At 31.7% G+C, this 20620-nt stretch overlaps 2 protein-coding genes across 4 annotated transcripts; both read right to left on the bottom strand.

The window, feature by feature from the left end:
- Window positions 1-26: 26 nt before the first annotated feature.
- LOC140815874 (AP2-like ethylene-responsive transcription factor BBM) lies at window positions 27-3862 on the bottom strand. The gene is made up of 9 exons (XM_073174880.1): window positions 3466-3862; window positions 2646-3258; window positions 2439-2521; window positions 2290-2298; window positions 2042-2130; window positions 1853-1926; window positions 1688-1738; window positions 1417-1493; window positions 27-1159 (listed from the first exon to the last, which is right to left on the bottom strand). The coding sequence occupies exons 1-9, from the start codon at window positions 3635-3637 to the stop codon at window positions 363-365; spliced, it is 1965 nt and encodes a 654-aa protein (XP_073030981.1). The 5' UTR covers window positions 3638-3862; the 3' UTR covers window positions 27-362.
- A 6881-nt stretch (window positions 3863-10743) lies between these two features.
- On the bottom strand, window positions 10744-16192 carry LOC140816656 (large ribosomal subunit protein eL38z/eL38y-like). 3 transcript variants are annotated; one of them, XM_073176047.1, is made up of 4 exons: window positions 16080-16142; window positions 15630-15811; window positions 11255-11438; window positions 10744-10963 (listed from the first exon to the last, which is right to left on the bottom strand). In XM_073176047.1, the coding sequence occupies exons 2-4, from the start codon at window positions 15675-15677 to the stop codon at window positions 10941-10943; spliced, it is 255 nt and encodes an 84-aa protein (XP_073032148.1). In that variant the 5' UTR covers window positions 15678-15811; window positions 16080-16142; the 3' UTR covers window positions 10744-10940. The 3 variants fall into 3 exon arrangements, with proteins under 3 accessions (XP_073032148.1, XP_073032149.1, XP_073032150.1); XM_073176048.1 differs by having other exon boundaries at window positions 15630-15749; window positions 16080-16097; XM_073176049.1 differs by lacking the exon at window positions 15630-15811 and having other exon boundaries at window positions 16080-16192.
- Between the last annotated feature and the right edge of the window lie 4428 nt (window positions 16193-20620).

The raw sequence follows: 20620 nt of genomic DNA, 5'->3' as shown, positions 1-20620 counted from the left end.
TTTTGCTTTAAATAGTCAAGACAGTAGAAAAATCCCCCATTCTTTGAATTTCAAAGTTCAAAATTACAGAGCCTGGTAAGTCAGTATCAGAGGACATAATCACAGGAAAGTTCACAAAATTTATAGCCACTCTGTGATCGTCGGCTATAGAGCAACCTCTGCCATGTCCTTACAATGTAATTTGTTTGCAGCAAACCGCAAATATTAGAGAAAAACATGTGTAAACCAGATGATGAAACCCGAAAGTACCTGATCCTACTAGAATTTTTCCTACCAAAAATCAAGAAAGATCACATTAAACAACTAGCTAGAAGTTAGATTTATACACGTCGTTCCTGAAATGTTTCTCAGGCCAGGGACTTCTATGTCGTGTTCCATTCGGTAAAATTCGAAGATCCGAGATTCGACAGAGAACTAGGAATATAGTTATTGCAATTTGATCCCTGATCATAAATAGCACTTGCCTTTTCTGCTCCACTTGATTGATACAAATTTCTTGTCTGGGGATAAACATCCGTTGATCTAAACATTCCCTCTAGATCTCCCTCGCCATGCCCCACGAAACCATTTTCCCGATTTTGATTCCCATTTCCGACAATCACGGTGCCCATAATCGGCCCCATAAAGCTGTTTCCAGTGGTTCCATTCCCATCTCCATTATTCCCATAAACGGAATTCGACCCTGAGCTATGCTCCATAGAAGAAGAGTCCAAGCTCATCAGATTGTGCAACACGTGAGAAGATTGAGAGAAATTTTGTGCGTTTCCCAACTGAAGCTGATGTCGAATATTGTTGCTACCATTAAAACCATGACTAACTATATCTTGATCTTGTTCTTGTTTGCACCACATTCGGGTTGGGTTCGCATAACCGTAAATGTTCAATGGCTGAGTTTGCTGGAATCCAATTGTATGCCACCCATAGCCATTTGCAAGATTATTCGGCCAGCAGTTTCCTTGCTCGGACCATTGGATTTCTAATGCCGCTTCTTGGTTTTCGGCACCCTTTAAGCGCTTAGCAGCACTGCCGATCGGTAAAGTGTTGCTTTCGAGTATGCTTTTGACATCATACCGGTTTATTTCGAAGTTAGTCACGGCATTCAGGCCTCGGAATTTTATTGCAGCTATGTCATATGCTTCTGCTGCTTCCTCTTGCGTGCCTTTAGAAACCAAGATATCAGGAACAATATAATGTCATTATTTTGGAGATAAAATTTTAACATGATGTGTACATAATATATATGTACAGTGTGTTATAATTATAAAACTGTTTGAGTGATTAAAAGTAGAATGAGTTGAAAGCTGAAAATATAATTTGGGAAAGAATTTGAACACAATGTGAATATGCTTGGACTTGGTAAACATCTTCCAGAAAAATAAACAAAACTTTGCCAATAACTTCATGCAAGAAGCTTACTGAAAGTTCCCAAGTAAAGGTCCTTGTTCCCTGCAACTCTTCCTATCCTTGCTTGCCATCTTCCATGCTGATGATGTCTGTTAAATTACTCAATCTTAATTTAATTTAATTTAATTTGTGAATGGAAAATGCAATGATAAATACTGCATGTATATCCAAGTAGTATGGAATACAATGCATGTCAATATGCTGAAAACTATATACTAATTCTTGACTCCATGTTGCTCGTGCCCGATATAACATACATGTCATAAGACAGATATAGATTTACCTTGTAACTCCCCGATAAATGGACGCGCCGCGTGAGAAACCGCTACTTTTCCTGGATTAAAAATGTAATCATTAAGTGATTAGCTCAATAGATATATACAAATACAGAACCATTATGCTTTTCCCGTTGATTCTTATCAATTCTGTTATCAAAGCTTCAGGTTACCTTCTTAATGATGCTACATGTTCTTGTCTAGTCATGTGCTTCATTTCATCCACTTCTTTCTCATAGTTGCTTATCTGAATCAATGTTTTGGAGGTAGTCAATTATTTTAAGTTTAAAAAATACAAATATGGGAACATTTTAATCCAAACACATGAAATGAATTAATTGGTACTCAAGATGATCACTGACAGGAAAATTTGTAGTGGTAGTGGTTCCCCAGTATTTCAAAGCTGCTAAATCATAAGCTCGAGCAGCCTTTTCTTCCTTATCATAACCTCCTAAATATATATACATAAACTTATAGAAGTTCAGAAACAAAAACGTAAAGAAAATGGAAAATTTATATAATACAAAGTTTCGTGAGTTGTATCAGTTTGAGCAACAATATTTTTAAATGGCAAATAACAGAGTTAATAAAATTAACATGCACGACTTACCCAAGTAAACTGCAGTAAGATTTAATCATTCACCAACAAGTTCACGGAAAAGAGAGAAAGAAACAAGTGTTAAAACAAATAATAAATAAATCTTAATTATGATTAATATTTTAAAAAATAAAATAATGGCAGACACTTTATTCATATACCTTGCCTTCCTTTCCGGGTTTGTCCTTCTCTTCTACAACTATTATCCCACAAATGTGCTTCATATCTTCCAGTCCATCTATGCCTGCTCACAGTCAATGATGAGAAGAAAAGATTACATCTTTATACCATTTAGACAAAACCCAGAAAAGAACCATCATGAAATACAAAAAAAATAAATAAACTAACAAGAAAAATTTATAATCGACCTCGTTACACCACGGTAAATGGAGGTCCTTTGTCCAAACGTGTCTAGATTTTTCCTGGTCACAGACTCTATTGCACCACTGGACGTTTGACTGTCAACTGTAGGTTGTTTATTATTATCTGATGCACAACTCTCCTCTGCACTATTTTTATTACTATTATTATTACCGTCATTCACAAGTGGTAAGTTTTGAGAGCTTGACTGTGAGCATGTGCTCATGGAAAGTGACAGTGTCTGAGCACCGGCAGGCGGTGCCGCCTTGGTACAGGCCTTTATCTCCGCCGTGTGTGGTGCCGTGGGGTTGTTTCTGAGCCAGCTCTTTATCATGGAGAGGCCAATGGAAGTGTTGTTGTTGGTGGGGTTTACACATTTGTGAGAGGTGGCATCTGTTTCTTGGTATATGCTGTAAGAGTTATCGAGGGTGCTATTGGCTTGGTAACTTGTGCGATTTGTAACATTAGGGTTCTTGAGCTGTTGATGATGATGATCGGCGGTGAAAGAGTGCATCCCAATTCCTAGAAAATTTTCAAGTTTTGGGGTTTCTTGAATCTCCAAGTTATTGCTGCCGCATGGGATTATAGTACTCATTCCCGTTCCTCCCTTCATATTCCAATCTGTAAGAAAAGAAAAGAGAATAATAAGACCCTTAAACTCAACCCCTTTGTTCTGCATGAAGTGAAGTACATAATCATCAAAACTCGAGGGACAGCACCTGCAGAAAATTTTACTTCCAAGTAAAAATACAAAAATCTGCTACCGACAAAAGGGACACATACAAATCTACTTAAGCTAAAAACTTAAAGAGTAACTGATGAATTTACCATGAGATCGAGGATCCGAGGTAGCAGTGTTGGTGACGTTGAAAGCTTCGAAAATACCAAAAGGAGGTGGAATGACTGAATCATAGGTTTGTGTGAGACCAAAACACTGATCAGAGACTACTACTTGTTGAGGTGAAAGAGAGAATCCTAACCAGTTATTCATAGAACCCATTTTCAAAAATATATTATTATTGATTCTACTTCAATAATATAATTAAGGTTACAAAGTTTTGATATTGAGAGCGATGTTGGGTTTTTTTTCTTTCTGCTAGCACATATATTGGTGTATATATATGCTATTGAAAGATAAGAAGCAGAAGCTGATGCATGTAATGAAATGGCAACTAAATGTGAAGTGAATGATCTAAAGCAGATTTTTAAAATGTTGGAAAGTGCAGAGAAGATATATATGCAATCTTAGTCACAGATTTCTCGTACTATCGTTGGTGATAAATGGGGGTGTGGTACTGATCCCAAGAACCACTGTGGTTGAAAGCTAGCCAATTTAGGGTTTCATCAGGGGCATAATTGTCATTTCAAGCCAAATTATTATAATAACTATGTAATTGTTTAATTAGCAATTATATTGAAGCTACGTTAAATTATACACACACAAGGAGTCCATGATTAGGTTGGTAAAAATTTAAATAATATTTTCTATAGTATGTTACATATCTTAGATTGATATGTTGATGGAAAAAATAGGTTAAAGCGGATATCTTAGATATTGGTTAAAGAGATGAAACACGCGAAAATCGTTTAGTTCTGAAAAATAATATCCATGTAACCGACCACTCAACTAGCGATAATTTATTGTGATAATGATTTTCTAGTAGGCTACATATAAATTTTTTTATTATTAAAAAAATTTATAGGAAAAACGTCGTCGTTTTTTTAGAAAAAAACTAACAAATACAAATACTCCCTTATATATATGTATGTGTGTGCGCGCGCGTATATTTATGTGGGTACTGATGATGTATCACTCATATATTGAGTGTGATTAAACATAGAAAAATTACATATTCAATATATGGATGTCACCTCGTTGGTGACATAAGTATGCACGATAAGTGTGTAACACATCAAAACTATATAGTTTTAAAAAGACAAAAAGGAGATTTAGGATATATTCCACACATTAATCTCCTGAATCTCCTTTTTGTCTCTTTAAAACTCCTTAATTTGATACTAAACTTTAATCATAAGATACTATATAATTGATCTCGGATATATATATATAAGAGTGAGTCTCATGTGAGACCGTCTCACGGGTCATAATCCGTGAGACGGGTCAACCCTACCCATATTTACAATAAAAAGTAATACTTTTAGCATAAAAAGTAATACTTTTTCATGGGTGACCCAAATAAGAGATCCGTCTCACAAATACGACCCGTGAGACCGTCTCACACAAGTTTTTGCCTATATATAACACCTATCATGCCGAGGTTGGCCCCAATCAAGGCCATATTGAAAGAATATATATATATATATATATATATATATATATATATATATATATATATATGATAATTTAGGTACTGTAGATACTCGTACAACATTTCCTATTCATCGATCTGCGCCTGCCTTTATACAGTTAGATACAAAATTATCTATTTTTGAAACAGGAATTAAAGTAGTAGATCTTTTAGCCCCTTATCGCCGTGGGGGAAAAATCGGACTGTTTGGGGGAGTTGGGGTTGGTAAAAGGGTACTCATTATGGAATTGATTAACAATATTGCCAAAGCCCACGGGGGCGTATCCGTATTTGGCGGAGTGGGTGAACGTACTCGTGAAGGAAACGATCTTTACATGGAAATGAAAGAATCTGGAGTGATTAATGAAGAAAATATTGCAGAATAGGTGTTTAATGAAGCATGACCCATCCATGTACGTACATATTTGATTGATGTCCAGTTGGCCGGAGACATGTGACATATTGAGTGAGTAAGTAGAATAAGAGACTGCATGAGAGGGGCTATTTATAAATATGATTTAGGGTAGATATTTAAGGGAAAATATGCATAAAATATTAAACTTTTTATTCCGAGAGGATAGGGTAATCGTCTAATTTGCTCTCCTTTACGCTATGTTGCACGATGATCGTTTCTTTACGTGTATATAAATAGAGTAAAATAAATCATAAAAAAACACTCTCGATATAACATAATCTTATTCCTCCATCTTCCGTGAATCTATCCATACCTCGACGTCTTGCACCTACTGTACAGAAATATTGCCAACTCTCCTGGGCTCAGACTTCACATGACACTTCACTCCAATACAGGTGGACATATACATACATATAATAATAATAATATTGTCAGCATGCATAAAATCTAAATCAATCTGAGGTCGGGGCAGGCGGCCTTTAAAGAAACCCATAACCTTTTCACATTCCATATTCCATGTATCCCACATGCATGCATCCATTATTCTGCCACACAAATCATTAAATTTCTCCCCCTCTTCACACGGGGGACTTTCCCATTATTTTCCCCCTGCAGTTTATATATATATATATATATATATATATATATATATATATATATATATATATATATATATATATATATATATATATATATATATATATATATATATATATTTGTTACGTGCAGAGTATCATGAGCACCGCCTACGTGGCGATGCATGATTGGTCAGTCTTTTTTAAAAAAACAAACAAAAAATTTTGTGTGGTTGTGCCCACGTAGGCAAGCGTCCACAGGTGTAAAGAAAAAAGTGTGCAGGGTATCATTGCTGTATATATATATATATATATATATATATATAAAAAGATGTGTGTGTTGATAGATTTGTAACACTTTTGAAGTAACAAATGATTCATGATATAATGAATCCCCGAGCTAGTGAATCGACTGTTTGTTTTGAGTTATTGTTAGTATATATATATATATATATAGAAATTTAATTATTAGATATTATGTCATTTCGAATTTATAATAATAAAAAATAATTAAATATCTCACATATATATATAGAAAAAAGAACACAAATCGTACTGGAAATAAATCGTTTGTATTTATCGATTTGTATTTTTTAAGCTAGAATAAAATGGAATTAAAAGGTGAAATAATAATAATAATAATAATAATAATAATAATAATAATAATAATAATAATAATAATAATAATAATAATACGTATGCACCCCCAATAGGAAGACAATAACCCTTGTATTCCGGTTATTGGGCTTATAATTAATTAATTTGTTATAAGATTTTATATATTTTATAGTATAGCATTCGTTTTAAAAAATATACATAGCTATCTAGGGACAGATCGAGAGATATATCGTTGTTCCTCATAATACCAAATGAAATTTGACAGCCACTTCCGTAGCCAAACTATGTTTATATAAAATTTTAAACAAAAAAAAATTGTGAGACAGACTTCAGATCTGACCTGTGAAAAATATTCTTTTTCATTGCATGTTTTGACTTGATCGACTCGTCACGTATATAGATATGTGACATCATCTAACGAAGCTACTTATAATTTTATTATTGCCACCTACTTCAATTTTCAAAATTACATATCATAATAATCATAATAATAATAATTAAAACTTCTAGATTTAACGTGCTTTGTGAAGATTTAAAGCTTTTGAACATTTGACTCTAGCCGTAAAATTATTATAAACATATCTATTGTATGGTATATATATAATTAAATTTCATATAACATAGGCGGTTGCATACATTAAAATTGACCTAAAAATATTTAAATCTTATATTCTATAATAAGAAAACAAAATTCAAATTCATCCTATAAGTTGATATGTTTTCTATTTTCGTAGTTTTGACTTATCAAATTTGAGTTTTAGTTATATAACCTTATTTTTGTTAGTTTTTAGTTTTATTTCGTCAGAAACTGACTTTTCGCCAAAAAAATGCTGATACGACATCGGATAATTGACGTATCCGACGTCACGTCGACGTTGTGATGAATAGGACTAGAAACAAATTTAAAAAAAAGGTGTAATCTAAGTTTTATAGGTTAGAAGACGAAAACACAAAACATGAAAATTTAAAGAACTACATAGATTATTTTATTTCTTTATGAATGGGACCAATGGGTAAACACCTTCGAGTTAACGCAATAGCTTAGAGTCACTATAGTCAAGTAAATTGCATTCTACAAGTCATGTGCAATAAGGCTCGTTCGAGAATGTGGTAATTCTGATCACTGGTTAAATATTCACATGCTCTATCTACTCTGGCACCAAACTATTTTATCCTTTGTATTTATATTATTTATACATTAACCACATGTATGTAAAACCATCGTGTGTGTGTGTATATATATATGTGTGTGTGTATGTATGTATGTATAAAAATATACACAAATAAAGTGTAAATGCGAGTGAATTATTGGCATATCCTCGAATGTTGCAAAAACAGTGAATAGGTATATGTTTGACCGTTGAAGAAGAGACTCAAAAGACGGTAAAACCACATGGGCACTCCAATTCAATAAAATAAAATAATCACCTAATTTTTATATTAAAAGCCTGCCAACCCACAGTAAAATTTAAACTACAACAATTCATTAATTATATTAAATGGTCTCGATAATAACATCCACCATTCATATATGATCATGAATTTTTATTTTTATTTTAAAAAAAAAATCATGCAATATATCATATATCATATGTCATTTGACATTGACACTCTCGTTGAGAGTTTGTGTAACTGAAGAAGTGATCTAGAACATTGTTATCATCATATCAGTGTCGATGATTATATCAAAAAAATTTGAACAAAAAATGTATTATAAGTTGGATTAAAGTGCATGAATACTGGAAAAATATGCGAAAATCGTTTAGAGTGGACTACCATAAACACCGTCAATGTTACAATTATCTCATATTGAATATTAAAACTAATAAAAAGTAACTGAAGAAATTAAACCTCCCATTAAACAACCCTTTTGGAATGTGACAACTCTTGGATTTATAACTAAGCCTATAATTACGTCCATAATCACACTATAGTTAGCTAGCATGTGTTGAGTGTGATAACATACAGTAAAGAGAATTATAAATATTAGTAGTTTGTAGGGAGTAGTAAATAACTTTTTGACCCAATTTTGATTTTGAATCCTCACATGTGTATCCATTTATTTATTCAGATAATAAAATATATATATATATATATATATATATATATATATATATATATATATATATTACAAAATTGATATGTGAAACTATTTCACATGAGTTTTTGTGGATCAGAAATCGGCACGTGTAATTAATAATAATAAATAAATAATTTATTTTGTTTTTGGGAAATAATAATAACTTATTGTACTACTATTATTACTCATTAAATGTGCCAGATCAACGGTTAATGAGATCATATCTATGTGGACAATACCCTCACTTCATTTCAACGAATAAGATCTTGTCATACATACAATTTCAAAAAAAAAAAGTGGGTCATATATATGCATGGGTAAATCTTGACCACCCATCTTATTATGGAGGCAATATCCTTATGGGTAGGATGAAATAAAACCAGATGAACCGATAATAAACAAACTCTTTGATTTTCCTTAACAATATGGCACGAAACAAATCAATACATTTAGTTTATGTGACACGTCACATGGCGTCAATGTCTATTTCTTATATTATTTATTAATAAGCATGATATTATATTTGTACTGAACATAAGTTTTGATAACTTATAGCTGATCTGTATTAAGATCTTAAATTTGAGATGAAAGTCTCGACTCGATAATAAAGAAGAAAACTTTAAAGTTACACTTAATACAATATTCCTATATATATGTGCGTCATTCAATTGGGCAGGGCAAAACTTCTCGATTCAAAAGTTCACTCATGAAATTTCTATTTAATTTACCAATGATTTTTTAATTTTAAAATTTGAAGAAAGGGACAGAAACAGAGGGTGGTGGGATGTGTGCGTGAGTGTGTTGGAGAAATCGTCGGAGAGCACCCGTGCGTGCCTCCTCGGAAATAATATATATATATATATATATATATATATATATATATATATATATATATATATATATATATATATATATATATATATATATATATATATATATATATATGTATGTTACGTATCACTAACTAATTAAATGTATGTGCTAATTTCACATTAGTTAGTAATTAAATACAACTTAATATTTTTATTATTATTAAATTTAGATATATCTCCCTGTATATGTGCGTGTGTGTGTACAGATAGATATCCTACGTACAAGAGACAAATTAAAAACAACATATATAAATATTAAAATAAATATGGAATAGTATATGTCGTGTGTGTATATATATATATATATTCTATTTTATTAAAGTTGAGGATTTGATATTAATCACTTAAGAAGGACACCAACTTTTTCTTCCAACTTTACCTGTATATGATATTAATATTATAATTTTGTTTTTTTAAAAAAAAATTCAACACACTTTTTTTTCAACAATTCAAATATCAATTTAGTATCTTCATAATTTGTCAAATTTCACTTTAGTCCATTTATAATGATAAAAAAGACTGTACACACACGTATCGCGTGTGCATAGTAACTAGTATATATTAAATTTGAAATTTTTGGAATACGTACCAAAAAATTGTTAAATAATTTAAATACATATCGATTTAAAAAGTAGTAGATTTTATAAATAGGTAGAAAAATATAAATTTATGATAAAATTCACATTTCTGTAATTTGTTGTCTGCGAGAAATTGTTAAGACGGAAGGCAATTAAATTGGGATAATAATAATAATAATAATAATCAATCTCTTTGATTTTGATGCGAGATCAAGTCCCTCGCCAGCTTGAAGACCGCGCATATAGCATGCATGCACGCAGCTACTTGGGATTCAAACTTTGACTTTGACCGCCGCATATTCCCAACCCTGCTTTTATATATTCAACTCATATTAGTTGCTAATAATTTTTATTTTAACTGATCTCTCTCTTTTTTTTAGCAATTTCCGATTCTTGAAAATGCAACACGATCATTGTGTGTATATCAATATGTGCATGTCTTATCCACCTCGATCGTAATTTATAATATGCTTTATCATCTAGATAATAATTTTTTTAATGTAGCATTTTAACAAAATATATATTCATTATTTAATTATTTACCACCAAATTTCGACGTAGGTCGACATGGGCCTTCACCCTATTCCGGGGCTTCCAAAATGTCATATTTATACATGCACAACATTCCATATAAAACAAATTTTCAAGATTCTCTGGTGTGATTTAATATTTCCAGTTGGAACAAAGAAAAAACACACGATAAAATATAATTTCTCAATTGGGACGACGGTGACAAAATACCACAATGCATTTCATAGTAATACCAAAATTCATTAGGAAAACATACGGCATTAAATTCAACACTGCTGGACAAAAGCTTAGACACAAAAAAAAAATCGGCATTTTCCCATCACCTCTAGAGGTCTTGGACGCTCAGACCTACGAATAACAGAACGATTCCAGTTAATAAACGGAGTTACAGAATCGGTCATCAAGTTCAACGAAAATATGAAAGTAACTACTTAGAAATGCCCAAGGAGAAAACCCAAGTAGCGCAATTTCTAGCACCAACTCGCTCAACTATTATACACATCTAAAGAATGCAAATCATGCACAAAAAAGATGCACTACTCGAAACAACAAGAAATCATAGCAGTAACAATTTAAATTGACAATAAAAATAAACACATAAACAAGGGAGGAAAGGGTGTCGAAATAACAACGGCATACCTGGTGGGAGGGATTGCTTCAATTTTTCTGCCTTCTCCGCATCAAACACACAAAGTGTGTAAAGGTACTTGGAGCACCGAACTTTGAACTTTACAGCACCTTTGCTTCTCTTAATTTTAACAGAACGTGCATCCTTCCTTCTCGCAGTGAGAAGGAAATCCTTGATCTCATGGATCTGCTTAGGCTGCAAATCGCAAATCGGCGCACAAGAGTTTACATAACTTATTCTTAAAAAGTTATATTTAGAATGACTTGACTAAAGTAGTGTGAAACAGGCTACAGGCCTAAAGCACGCAAAGATAGTTGCAGATGAAGAGAAGGCTAACTAGGGGGGAGGTTTCCCCCTCAGCGTCTCCTCTTTTTTTTTCCATTTTTCTTTTAAAACAAGTACAAATTTCATGTGTAATGAAGCGGAACTCCAAAATTGTGGCAAATTACATGTACTAGAAAAAAATTGGAACAAGAATTATCTATAAATCCTGATGCACCTACACCTAATTTAACCTATTTTTTTTAAAAAATGACAACCTTTTAAGGGGGAAATTGCTCATAAATCCCTAAACCCAAACTTAACTTGCCTCTAACTCCTTAGCCATCAAAACTCTCTTTTAACTCCCTAAACCTATAAAAAAGACAAAATTACCCTTATTCTCTATTTTCTTTTAATTGATCCTCCGCACTTCGAAAATGGTATCAGAGCGAATGGTTAATTTATTTCAAACACAAATTTTATTATTACTAGTAACTAATTGTATGAGAAGGAGAATTTTGAAAAAATTATGAATCCGAACTACGGTTCGAAAAAAATAATTTACATGGAATATTCCAATATTTTGGAATATAAACAAGTGTACCTAACTATTGTTAGATCTCAGAAACCAGAAGGGAAGCATCAATACCCTCAGGTAAACTTATGATTCAAACAAATAAGTTTCTGGAGATAGTTCCAGATTCATCTAAGCTCTCTTCAGATCTTAGGGAAATTCAGAAGACAGTACAAAATTATAGGCAATATGCTATATTTTGTACCGCAACGAGTGGAGAAAATCCTTGAAACCCAAGAAGAAATTCTTGGAATATTAAAGGATATTCAAACAAGAATTCAGAAACTGGAACAACAACCCAGTTCCAGTAGAAGAACTTCAGGAAGTTGGTTACCACCATCCTTTGGTACTGAACCTTTGTTACATCAACAAGGGAATGCCAGAGTGGTGTCAAAACCTTTGACTGAAGAAGAAAAGATGATCAATCTAATCAAGTCTGGCTCAGAAAAAAAATTGATCTGATGACAACTTTAGAAAGAATTGGTTTAGAGGATCTACAAGAGCTTGCGGAATCTTTCGCAAATCTCAAAGTAGTAGATCTAAGGATGAACACATCAGTAGGTGAAACACCACCTGCTATAACCTGGTCCATCTTCACAAGAACCACCAAGGGAAAGTGTGGGATCTCAGAATGTAAATATGAGAGAATCTCAATCTGATTTCCATACTGGTGGATGATCACACCCAGCAGGGACAAGGGCAAGGAAAAATCAAATTACTTTGCACCAAACACCTTATGGGAAAAATGTTTTAGATCCTATACATCCTTACGGGGTTATGCTTAACCTTGATGTATTAGACTTCAAAAACAGAGAAGATCTCATAGATGATTGGACATCTGCTATGAGAATTGCAGCAGGAACACTTGATCTTAACAAAGAAGGATTCATTAAACTGTTGGAAATGAGTCTCATGGGATCAGTGAAAATTGCTTGGGAAATGACTTCATTAGACATGAAGGAGTCAGTCCTAGCTGGTGAATCTCTTAGTGAGATCGCTGGAAAAATAGCTACCCTATTTAAAGCACATTTTATAGGGGTAGACTATTTCAACAGTCAAGATACAGAGAAGAAGAAGAAATACACTCAAAGCTCTGTATAGTCTTGAACTACATGACATATGTTTGGTGGATGAATACATTATGTTATTCACTAAATATAGATGGAGTTCAGGAGTCGAAGAAGATATAGCTATGCAGCTTTTCTTCGCAAAAATGCCAAGCCCTTGGAGAGAAATGCTCATAAGGGAATACGTACCTGGTAATCCAGATACGTTGGCAAGAAGAGCCTCTTTCCTTAAAGGAAAATTGGCAGAATTTTTACAAAAGAATTACAAACGCCTAAGGGGTATCAACAAAAGAACTCCTTTGTGTTGTAAGGAAAATGATCTTCCAACAATTATTGGAAGTAAACCACAGAAGCATAAAAGGAAAAGTTTCAGGACTCATCCTTATGCTCGAAGTGGAAGAAGTTCTTGGAAACCAAGAACTGTATGGTCTAGACAGAAAGCCAGATCTTATAAATCTGGACAAAGAAGCGGACCATCGAGAAGTAAGATATCATCCCAGGCATCGAGTACATCTCGAAGCACAGGAAGAACACCTACCAAGAAAACTTTCAGAAGAGCTCATACTCGGGCCAATGAAAGTTTCAAAGACTATAATTGCTGGACATGTGGAGCAAGAGGTCATATCTCGACCAACTGTCCAGAAAATGAAAAAAGAGGGATTAAACGCTTTGATCCTACCCCGGATATTGAAGAAGCAGTTTATTACCAAGATCTTATTCAAGTATACCGATTTGAGGACATCGCCTCAGATGAAAGTATATATGAAGAAGAAGAAGTCTTAAGTCAGGAAGACTCTGATGGAACAGAATCGGAATCTGACTGAAGACGAGGTGTTTCGACACGAAACACATGAAGATCTGTCTGGGTTTTTCCAGCCAGACAACAATATCTCATAATATGGTTCAAAGAATCATGAGAGAAAATCCGAGTCTACAGAGATATCAAGGTTTCTCTGCAGGACAAGTAGAAAAGTTCTTAGGAAGTCTTGGCCTAAGAAACAGAAAGCATCATCTAATCTATAAAGTTTCTAGAAGGGAAATGACAATCCCGATGGAACTTACAGGAACTTAAGGAGGAATTACAAAAACTCAAGATAGAAGTAGCAAGGACTATGTCCTGGATTTATATTGAAGCAATCCAGATTATGATAAAGGACTACTTTCAAAGAAGGGATAGATTCACCGATCGATATTGTTATATGCGATAAAAGAATGGGGAATCTACAAGATTCAGTACTGGGAACAATCTCAGGAAACCTCTGTGCAGGAAAAATTGTAGGAGTAATCTATCCAAGGATAGCCTACAACCTTGCAGATCGAGATTTCAGCCGAGCCTTGACATTGCATCAGAACTTCAAGGAAAAAAAGCTGATGAAGGAAGGTAATAGGCCATATTCTATTACCTATCAAATTTCATATGCTATATCTAATACACATCATTCTGAACTGTTTATTAGAAATGAGTTTATTGAAATCCCTGAGATATTTGGAAAAGTTGCTCAGGCAATTTATCCAGAACGAGTAGAGTTTCCATTAATACAGGAAATAGATATCCAAATACAAGACAAACCGATTCTACAAAGGAATCAAAGTCTTAGCTTGGAATCAAGAAGACTATCTTTTCAGGGAGATAGAATAACAAGTTACAGGTGGAGAAAAACGCCTGTCATAGAAACCCAACAGGAGCCAAAAAGTTTTTCTACAATAGGAAAACTTAGAAGCCCAGAAGGTTGGAAGGAAGTAGAAATAGTATTTGATATTACAAAACAAAGGAATCAATTTCCTTGTAATTCAATATACTATTTGGAACAACCGATGATAGGAACTTACCAAGGACTGATTAATATCGGAGAATTGGAGGTTCACATTCAAGGTATTCCAGGAAAAGAACCAGATAGACTGATTCTTGGACTAGAGTTTCTTGAGGAACACAAACCTTGGAAACGGCTAGAGTATGGAATGGAGTTTATGGCAGAAGATAAAATGTGGAAAATCCAATGACCACAAGTCCATTCTCCATATAAGGGTAAATTTGGAAATTTGAGAGAAATGGGGAGTTGAAACAAAGTTTTAGTGGCGTAGGGAGTAAAGAGAAGGTTGAGAATGGAAATAGGGATTTTTTGACAAATTCCCCCCTTTTAAGACCTATTTTAAACTAAATATTTTAGTATGTGGCACACTCATGGAGTTATTATACATAGAAACTGAGAACAGATATCAATTGAAAGCAAACTTAAGATTAAAATTTAGAAGTAGCAAACCGAACTGGCGCAGACGCATAAACATTCTAGGTCTTCCTAGGAACAGAACTAGAAAGTCAATATGTATACACTACAAAATAATTGCACTAAAAAATGGATCACAAAAACATTTTGCAATATCATACTTATAGAAATCTTCAAATATAACCGAGCAATTTTCAGCTGACAGAATAAGCATATATTGCTTATAAGCAATTTTTCATTAATCATGGTTATCACATACCACAAAGCTGGCGTTTTGTCTCAAGGCACGGCTAGGCCCCATCGACATGGCAGAACGCACGCTTTTTGGTTTTGAATTCTATGATTTCAAACACCAAAAGCTCCAACTTTCAAGGTTAATCTGGTTTAGATGGTGACATGGCTTTGAAGTTGAAATCACAAAATCATGATTTTACAACATCACTGAAGCCAACAAATTCATTCAGATGTAATCCAACATCAGCGAAGCAACGAGATTTTCCTATCAATCCCACTAAAAATGAAAAAGAAAAAAAAAACCCAAATCCTCATTCACAAACTAAACAAAGCGTATGCTTTTGACATTTACTGAAAGTTTTCGAACATTTCACATCCAAGTCTCTCCAGTCTCCACGTAGAAAAACAAAATTCTAAATCTCAACTAAACTAGATGATACATTATCCAATTAAAGAGTGTGATTAGCAATAATACCATTGTTCCCGGCGAGAGGTTGGGTCTAAGCTTTTTGAATAACCTGCAAGGCAGACAAAAACCCTAGGCAGGAGCATCCTGCTGTTGTTCAAAGTTCAAAACAAGCCTCAAAACCCATAGGATTGATTGCATTTGGCCCAAAACCAATGGGCCTAGGCCCATAAACTATGACCGAGTAAATTCTCTACAGTTTATACCCCAAAACAGCCTAAGCATATGCAATTCTTGCTCCTAAATTCTTTTAGGTACGAAGATCAGCTTAATTAGGGATGACAATGAAACGAGTTCGGTCAATCTCAAAGCTTGTCTCATCAAGAAAAAAAATGGACCTTGACTCGAAATCGTCCCGCACGAAAACACGGTTGGTCTCAATCTGAGTTGTACCCGCAAACCCGTTACATACATTTTTAATTCTAATAAAAATGCAATATAACACTCAAAAAATATATATATTCATCAAAATTAAATCCAATATATAACATTTTAAAAATTAATTAACAACAAGAGATCAAAATATTATGAATCAAGGTTAATGTATTAGGATATTAATATAAATATATTAATAGTTATATGTATAAAGGGATGGGTCCGTTAAAACTTGCGACTGACCTCGGACCCGCTTCTAGACCCGCCCAGCTTCAAATAGGGTGTCTAGACCCGCCAGACAGGTTTAAACCCGGGATATTCATATCTAAGGCCAGTGGACCTATGTAATATACGAGAATATTCTTAGAAATTAGAGGGAACAAGTGTTATGGAACTCTAGTAACAAAGATAGTTTTATTTTTATTTTTTTGGAATAAAGATGGTGTTTTTTTAAGATCACATAAAATGAAAATCCAAGGCCTATGTCTTGATATGGATGAAAGGGGGGTGGCGAGTGGATGGGATTGCCCCTTCTAAACACATTATTTATCCAATACGATTAATCTGATTAATGTGATTTGCAAGTTATTATGTCATATCGAGAGTTTATTTAATATACACAAAAATATATCGACGACATATTTCATCGTCATAAAAAAAAACCTAAAGAGAAAATTTTAATTTCACTGCTGATCCATTTATGTTTTGAAACAATCTATCAACAACAAAAATGTTCCAGATTTTCTCTAGTTTCTATAAATCCATACGATTTGGCTCACACGTTTTATGACATATTTGATTCGATTAGTTTAAAAGTAATTTTGTTTTCTATACTATTATTGAGGTTTGAATGACTAGTATTCATCAGTGTTCTTTTTTTTTTTGGAATGTTTTACAGTATTTTTGGCAACCAAGATTCGGGAGGATTTCATGGGATTTGGATTTCAAAATCTTATTTTTACTGTTTGGCAAGATGCTAAAAAAAAAAGGATTCAAATTTGCTTAGGATTTCATGAGATTTCTACAAGTATATCCAAATTCCATCAAATTTGATAAGATTTGGTGAGATTTGAATTTTAAAAACATAAAATTACTTTTTTATCCAATACATCATTTTCCACCAAAAATTTCTAAATGGTTAAACTTTTTTTCTTTCAACTTTTTTAGAAGTTGAAAGATTTCGTTTAAATTTTATAAGTTTCTTGTGTTATTTACTGATTAATATAATAAAAATTATAGTAATTACCAAAGCCTCTTTTTACATTTAATAATTAATTTCATGTTAAAGTTTGAAGTTGTTTGATGATTTTTTAATTATTATTTTATGTGAACTATGATTAATAAATAATAATTAATCTTTGAATTTACAAATACAAATAATAGAGAAGAATTATTAATTTCTAAATTTTTTTTAGTTATTTATGTTTATATGATTTTTAAGAGTAGTTTAGTAAAATTTTAAAATTCCAAATTCGAATCATTTTTTTTCCAAACAAGAAATGGATTTGTAAATATCATTTTTAAATTTTAAGCCAAACACCAAATAGAATTTCAAATACTTGAATTTCCAAATCCAATTCCAAATCCCACGAAATCCTCTCAAATCATGGTTGTCAAACACACTGTTATGCTTTTTTACTATCACATGTCTCGGTTCATAACATATTTGATGATGCCAACTTTTCTTTTTTATGATGACTAAATCATTATTTTCGGTTCACATTGAATAAACTTTAGACTAATATATTAGCTTGCAAACTATAATAGATATGCGCCACGGTATTGTCCCATAAATAATCGAATTTTTGTGTGATGAACCATTGATCAAACGCTCACTGTCAATTTTGAATTATCTTTTAAGGGCTTTATAATGCATATTTAAAAGGAAACATGATATATAATGGAAGGCAAAAACTTATGTAAGACGGACTCACGATTCGTATTTTGTGAAACGAGTCTCTTATTTGGGTCATCCATGAAAAATTAGTAATTTTTATGTTAAGAGTATTACTTTTTATTGTGAATATCGGTTGGATTGACCCGTCTCACAGATAAAGATTTATGAGATCGTCTCCCAAAAGACCTACTCTATATAGAATACACATTCAGGAAAATGCCTGCGCTGGATTGCTCTTTTGAATCTATAATATCCTCCCTAATACTTCTTGCTCGTGTGTCTAATTGTTAAACTTCTTTTCATTATATTTTTAATATCTTATTTTAGAATTTATACTCGTATAATATTTGAATTGCTACCCGACAAAAAAATTCTTATACAGTTAGATGGCTGGTGAAATGTACTTTCAAAGACAATTTAATTTTGCTGGTGAAATGAACTCAACTGCCAACTAAATTCAATAATTTTCCGACAAAAAACTCAGCTACCCGAAGGCAATTCACTTAATATTATTATTTTTATCGAAGTCAAAGTTGTAGGTCAGGTGCGCACTACTGATTAAATCTCCGAATTTAATACAATAATTTAGGAATCAGTTCAATTATCCTCAAAAAAGGTACCTCGTGTTTAAGACAAAAGTACTGCTTACTCTCGATATGTTTGCACATACAACACCTCGTGATCTTTTTCAGTAATAAAAAATATTTTTTTACAAATAAATCTTAAAAAAAATAATAGAATTATTATTATTATTTTGATATATTTTCGTGTTTTAAATCATAATTTGATCTATTAACTTTCAGTTTTACCATATTTTACATTACGGCTCCGTTTGATACATCTGATGGGATAAGTAGATAATTAATAATTAGATTGATTAAAAATGAGATATATAGATTAATAGTATGGTGAGATAAATAATATGGATTTTTGGTATTATTTTAAAATGAAAGATTAATTTTGTAAATTTTATTGCAATAACCAAAATTCCCCAAGTGTTAATTAAATATATATTCTTAAATTATAATTTATATTTATTAAAATTAATTTAAATATATTTATAGAAATAAATTTGTAAATATACATTTACTTTAATAACTAAAATAACAATAATATTTTGAATGTTAATATTAAATAAATTTCAGTAATAATTACAATATTATTAATGTTTAAAATAATTATAAATATTCTTCAAATAATTTGATAGATAATTAAATATTTATAATTATAATTTATATTTATTAAAATTAATTAAAATATATTTATTAAAAATATATTTTAAAATATTACTATAATCATTAAACGAAATAAATTAAAATTTAATAAATATTTATTTTCATAAAAAAATTAATTAACAAGATTAATAATTTATAAAAATTTAATTTAAGATAGATTCAATTTATTTTCTTTAAAATGATTGAAAATAATAAAATATATGAAATTAATTTATAAAAAAATATAATAAAAATTTAAATATTATATTAATTATTAAATTTCACTAATTTTAATTTCTATATTATATTGAAGAAGACAATTCAAATGTATTATGGTCAATATATAATTTTATCATTATCACTATTCAAAATTTATACATTATCACACATTTGAGAAGAGATATTTAATCACACAAATAATATAAATAGTGAGTGCTTTCAATCATAATCAAAGGCCTCGCTAAATTAAAAATGAACTAAATTATTTACTAATCATTCTTTTAGCCTACATGTATTAAAATATGACACCAAATTAATGGTCCTTTACACACTTTTTTTAATGTAAAGTAGGTACAAAAAGACTATTAATCTGGGTTCGGTTTGGATAAAAATTTTAAAAATATTTTTGGTGTTTTATAAATAAAATATTTGAAGTAAAGATATTTTTTAAAGAATGATTGAGACATGTTTTTTTTTAATATGTTTAACGTAAATTCAATATAAATTATTTTTTTATAAATTAATTACCCAACCAACTTTAAAATATTATTTATATCGAAGATTTATACAATTTTGGATTTTTACAAAGACGAGTATTTTGTTATACCAAAGATAATAAAGTAGGCATATTCAAAACGTACGTGATTAGTTTAGTTTTGAACTATAATCTTTATCAAATAACGTATACGGTAAGTAATTAATTTAGTCTTGTTGGTGGTTGTGGCTTAGTTGTTGGACAAAAACTTGTGTGATATGATTTTACGGGTCGTATTTTGTGAGACAGGTCTCTTATTTGGATTATCCATGAAAAAGTATTATTTTTTTATGCTAAGAGTATTATTTTT

This window comes from Primulina eburnea, chromosome 16 (assembly GCF_022965805.1).
Source record: "Primulina eburnea isolate SZY01 chromosome 16, ASM2296580v1, whole genome shotgun sequence".
NCBI lineage: Eukaryota > Viridiplantae > Streptophyta > Magnoliopsida > Lamiales > Gesneriaceae > Primulina > Primulina eburnea.
The sequence above is the reverse complement of the archived record's forward strand: the minus strand, read 5'-3'. Positions and strand labels throughout refer to the sequence as shown.

Coding starts and splice junctions, on each gene's coding strand:
- LOC140816656 (XM_073176047.1), bottom strand. CDS start 15,677: ATGTCGATGGGGCCTAGCCGTGCCTTGAGACAAAACGCCAGCTTTGTG. Junction 11,439..15,629: donor GACAAAACGCCAGCTTTGTG/GTATGTGATAAC, acceptor TGCGATTTGCAG/CCTAAGCAGATCCATGAGAT. Junction 10,964..11,254: donor GAAGCAATCCCTCCCACCAG/GTATGCCGTTGT, acceptor TGTTATTCGTAG/GTCTGAGCGTCCAAGACCTC.
- LOC140815874 (XM_073174880.1), bottom strand. CDS start 3,637: ATGGGTTCTATGAATAACTGGTTAGGATTCTCTCTTTCACCTCAACAA. Junction 3,259..3,465: donor CTCGGATCCTCGATCTCATG/GTAAATTCATCA, acceptor CTTTTCTTACAG/ATTGGAATATGAAGGGAGGA. Junction 1,160..1,416: donor CCTTTACTTGGGAACTTTCA/GTAAGCTTCTTG, acceptor TGGTTTCTAAAG/GCACGCAAGAGGAAGCAGCA.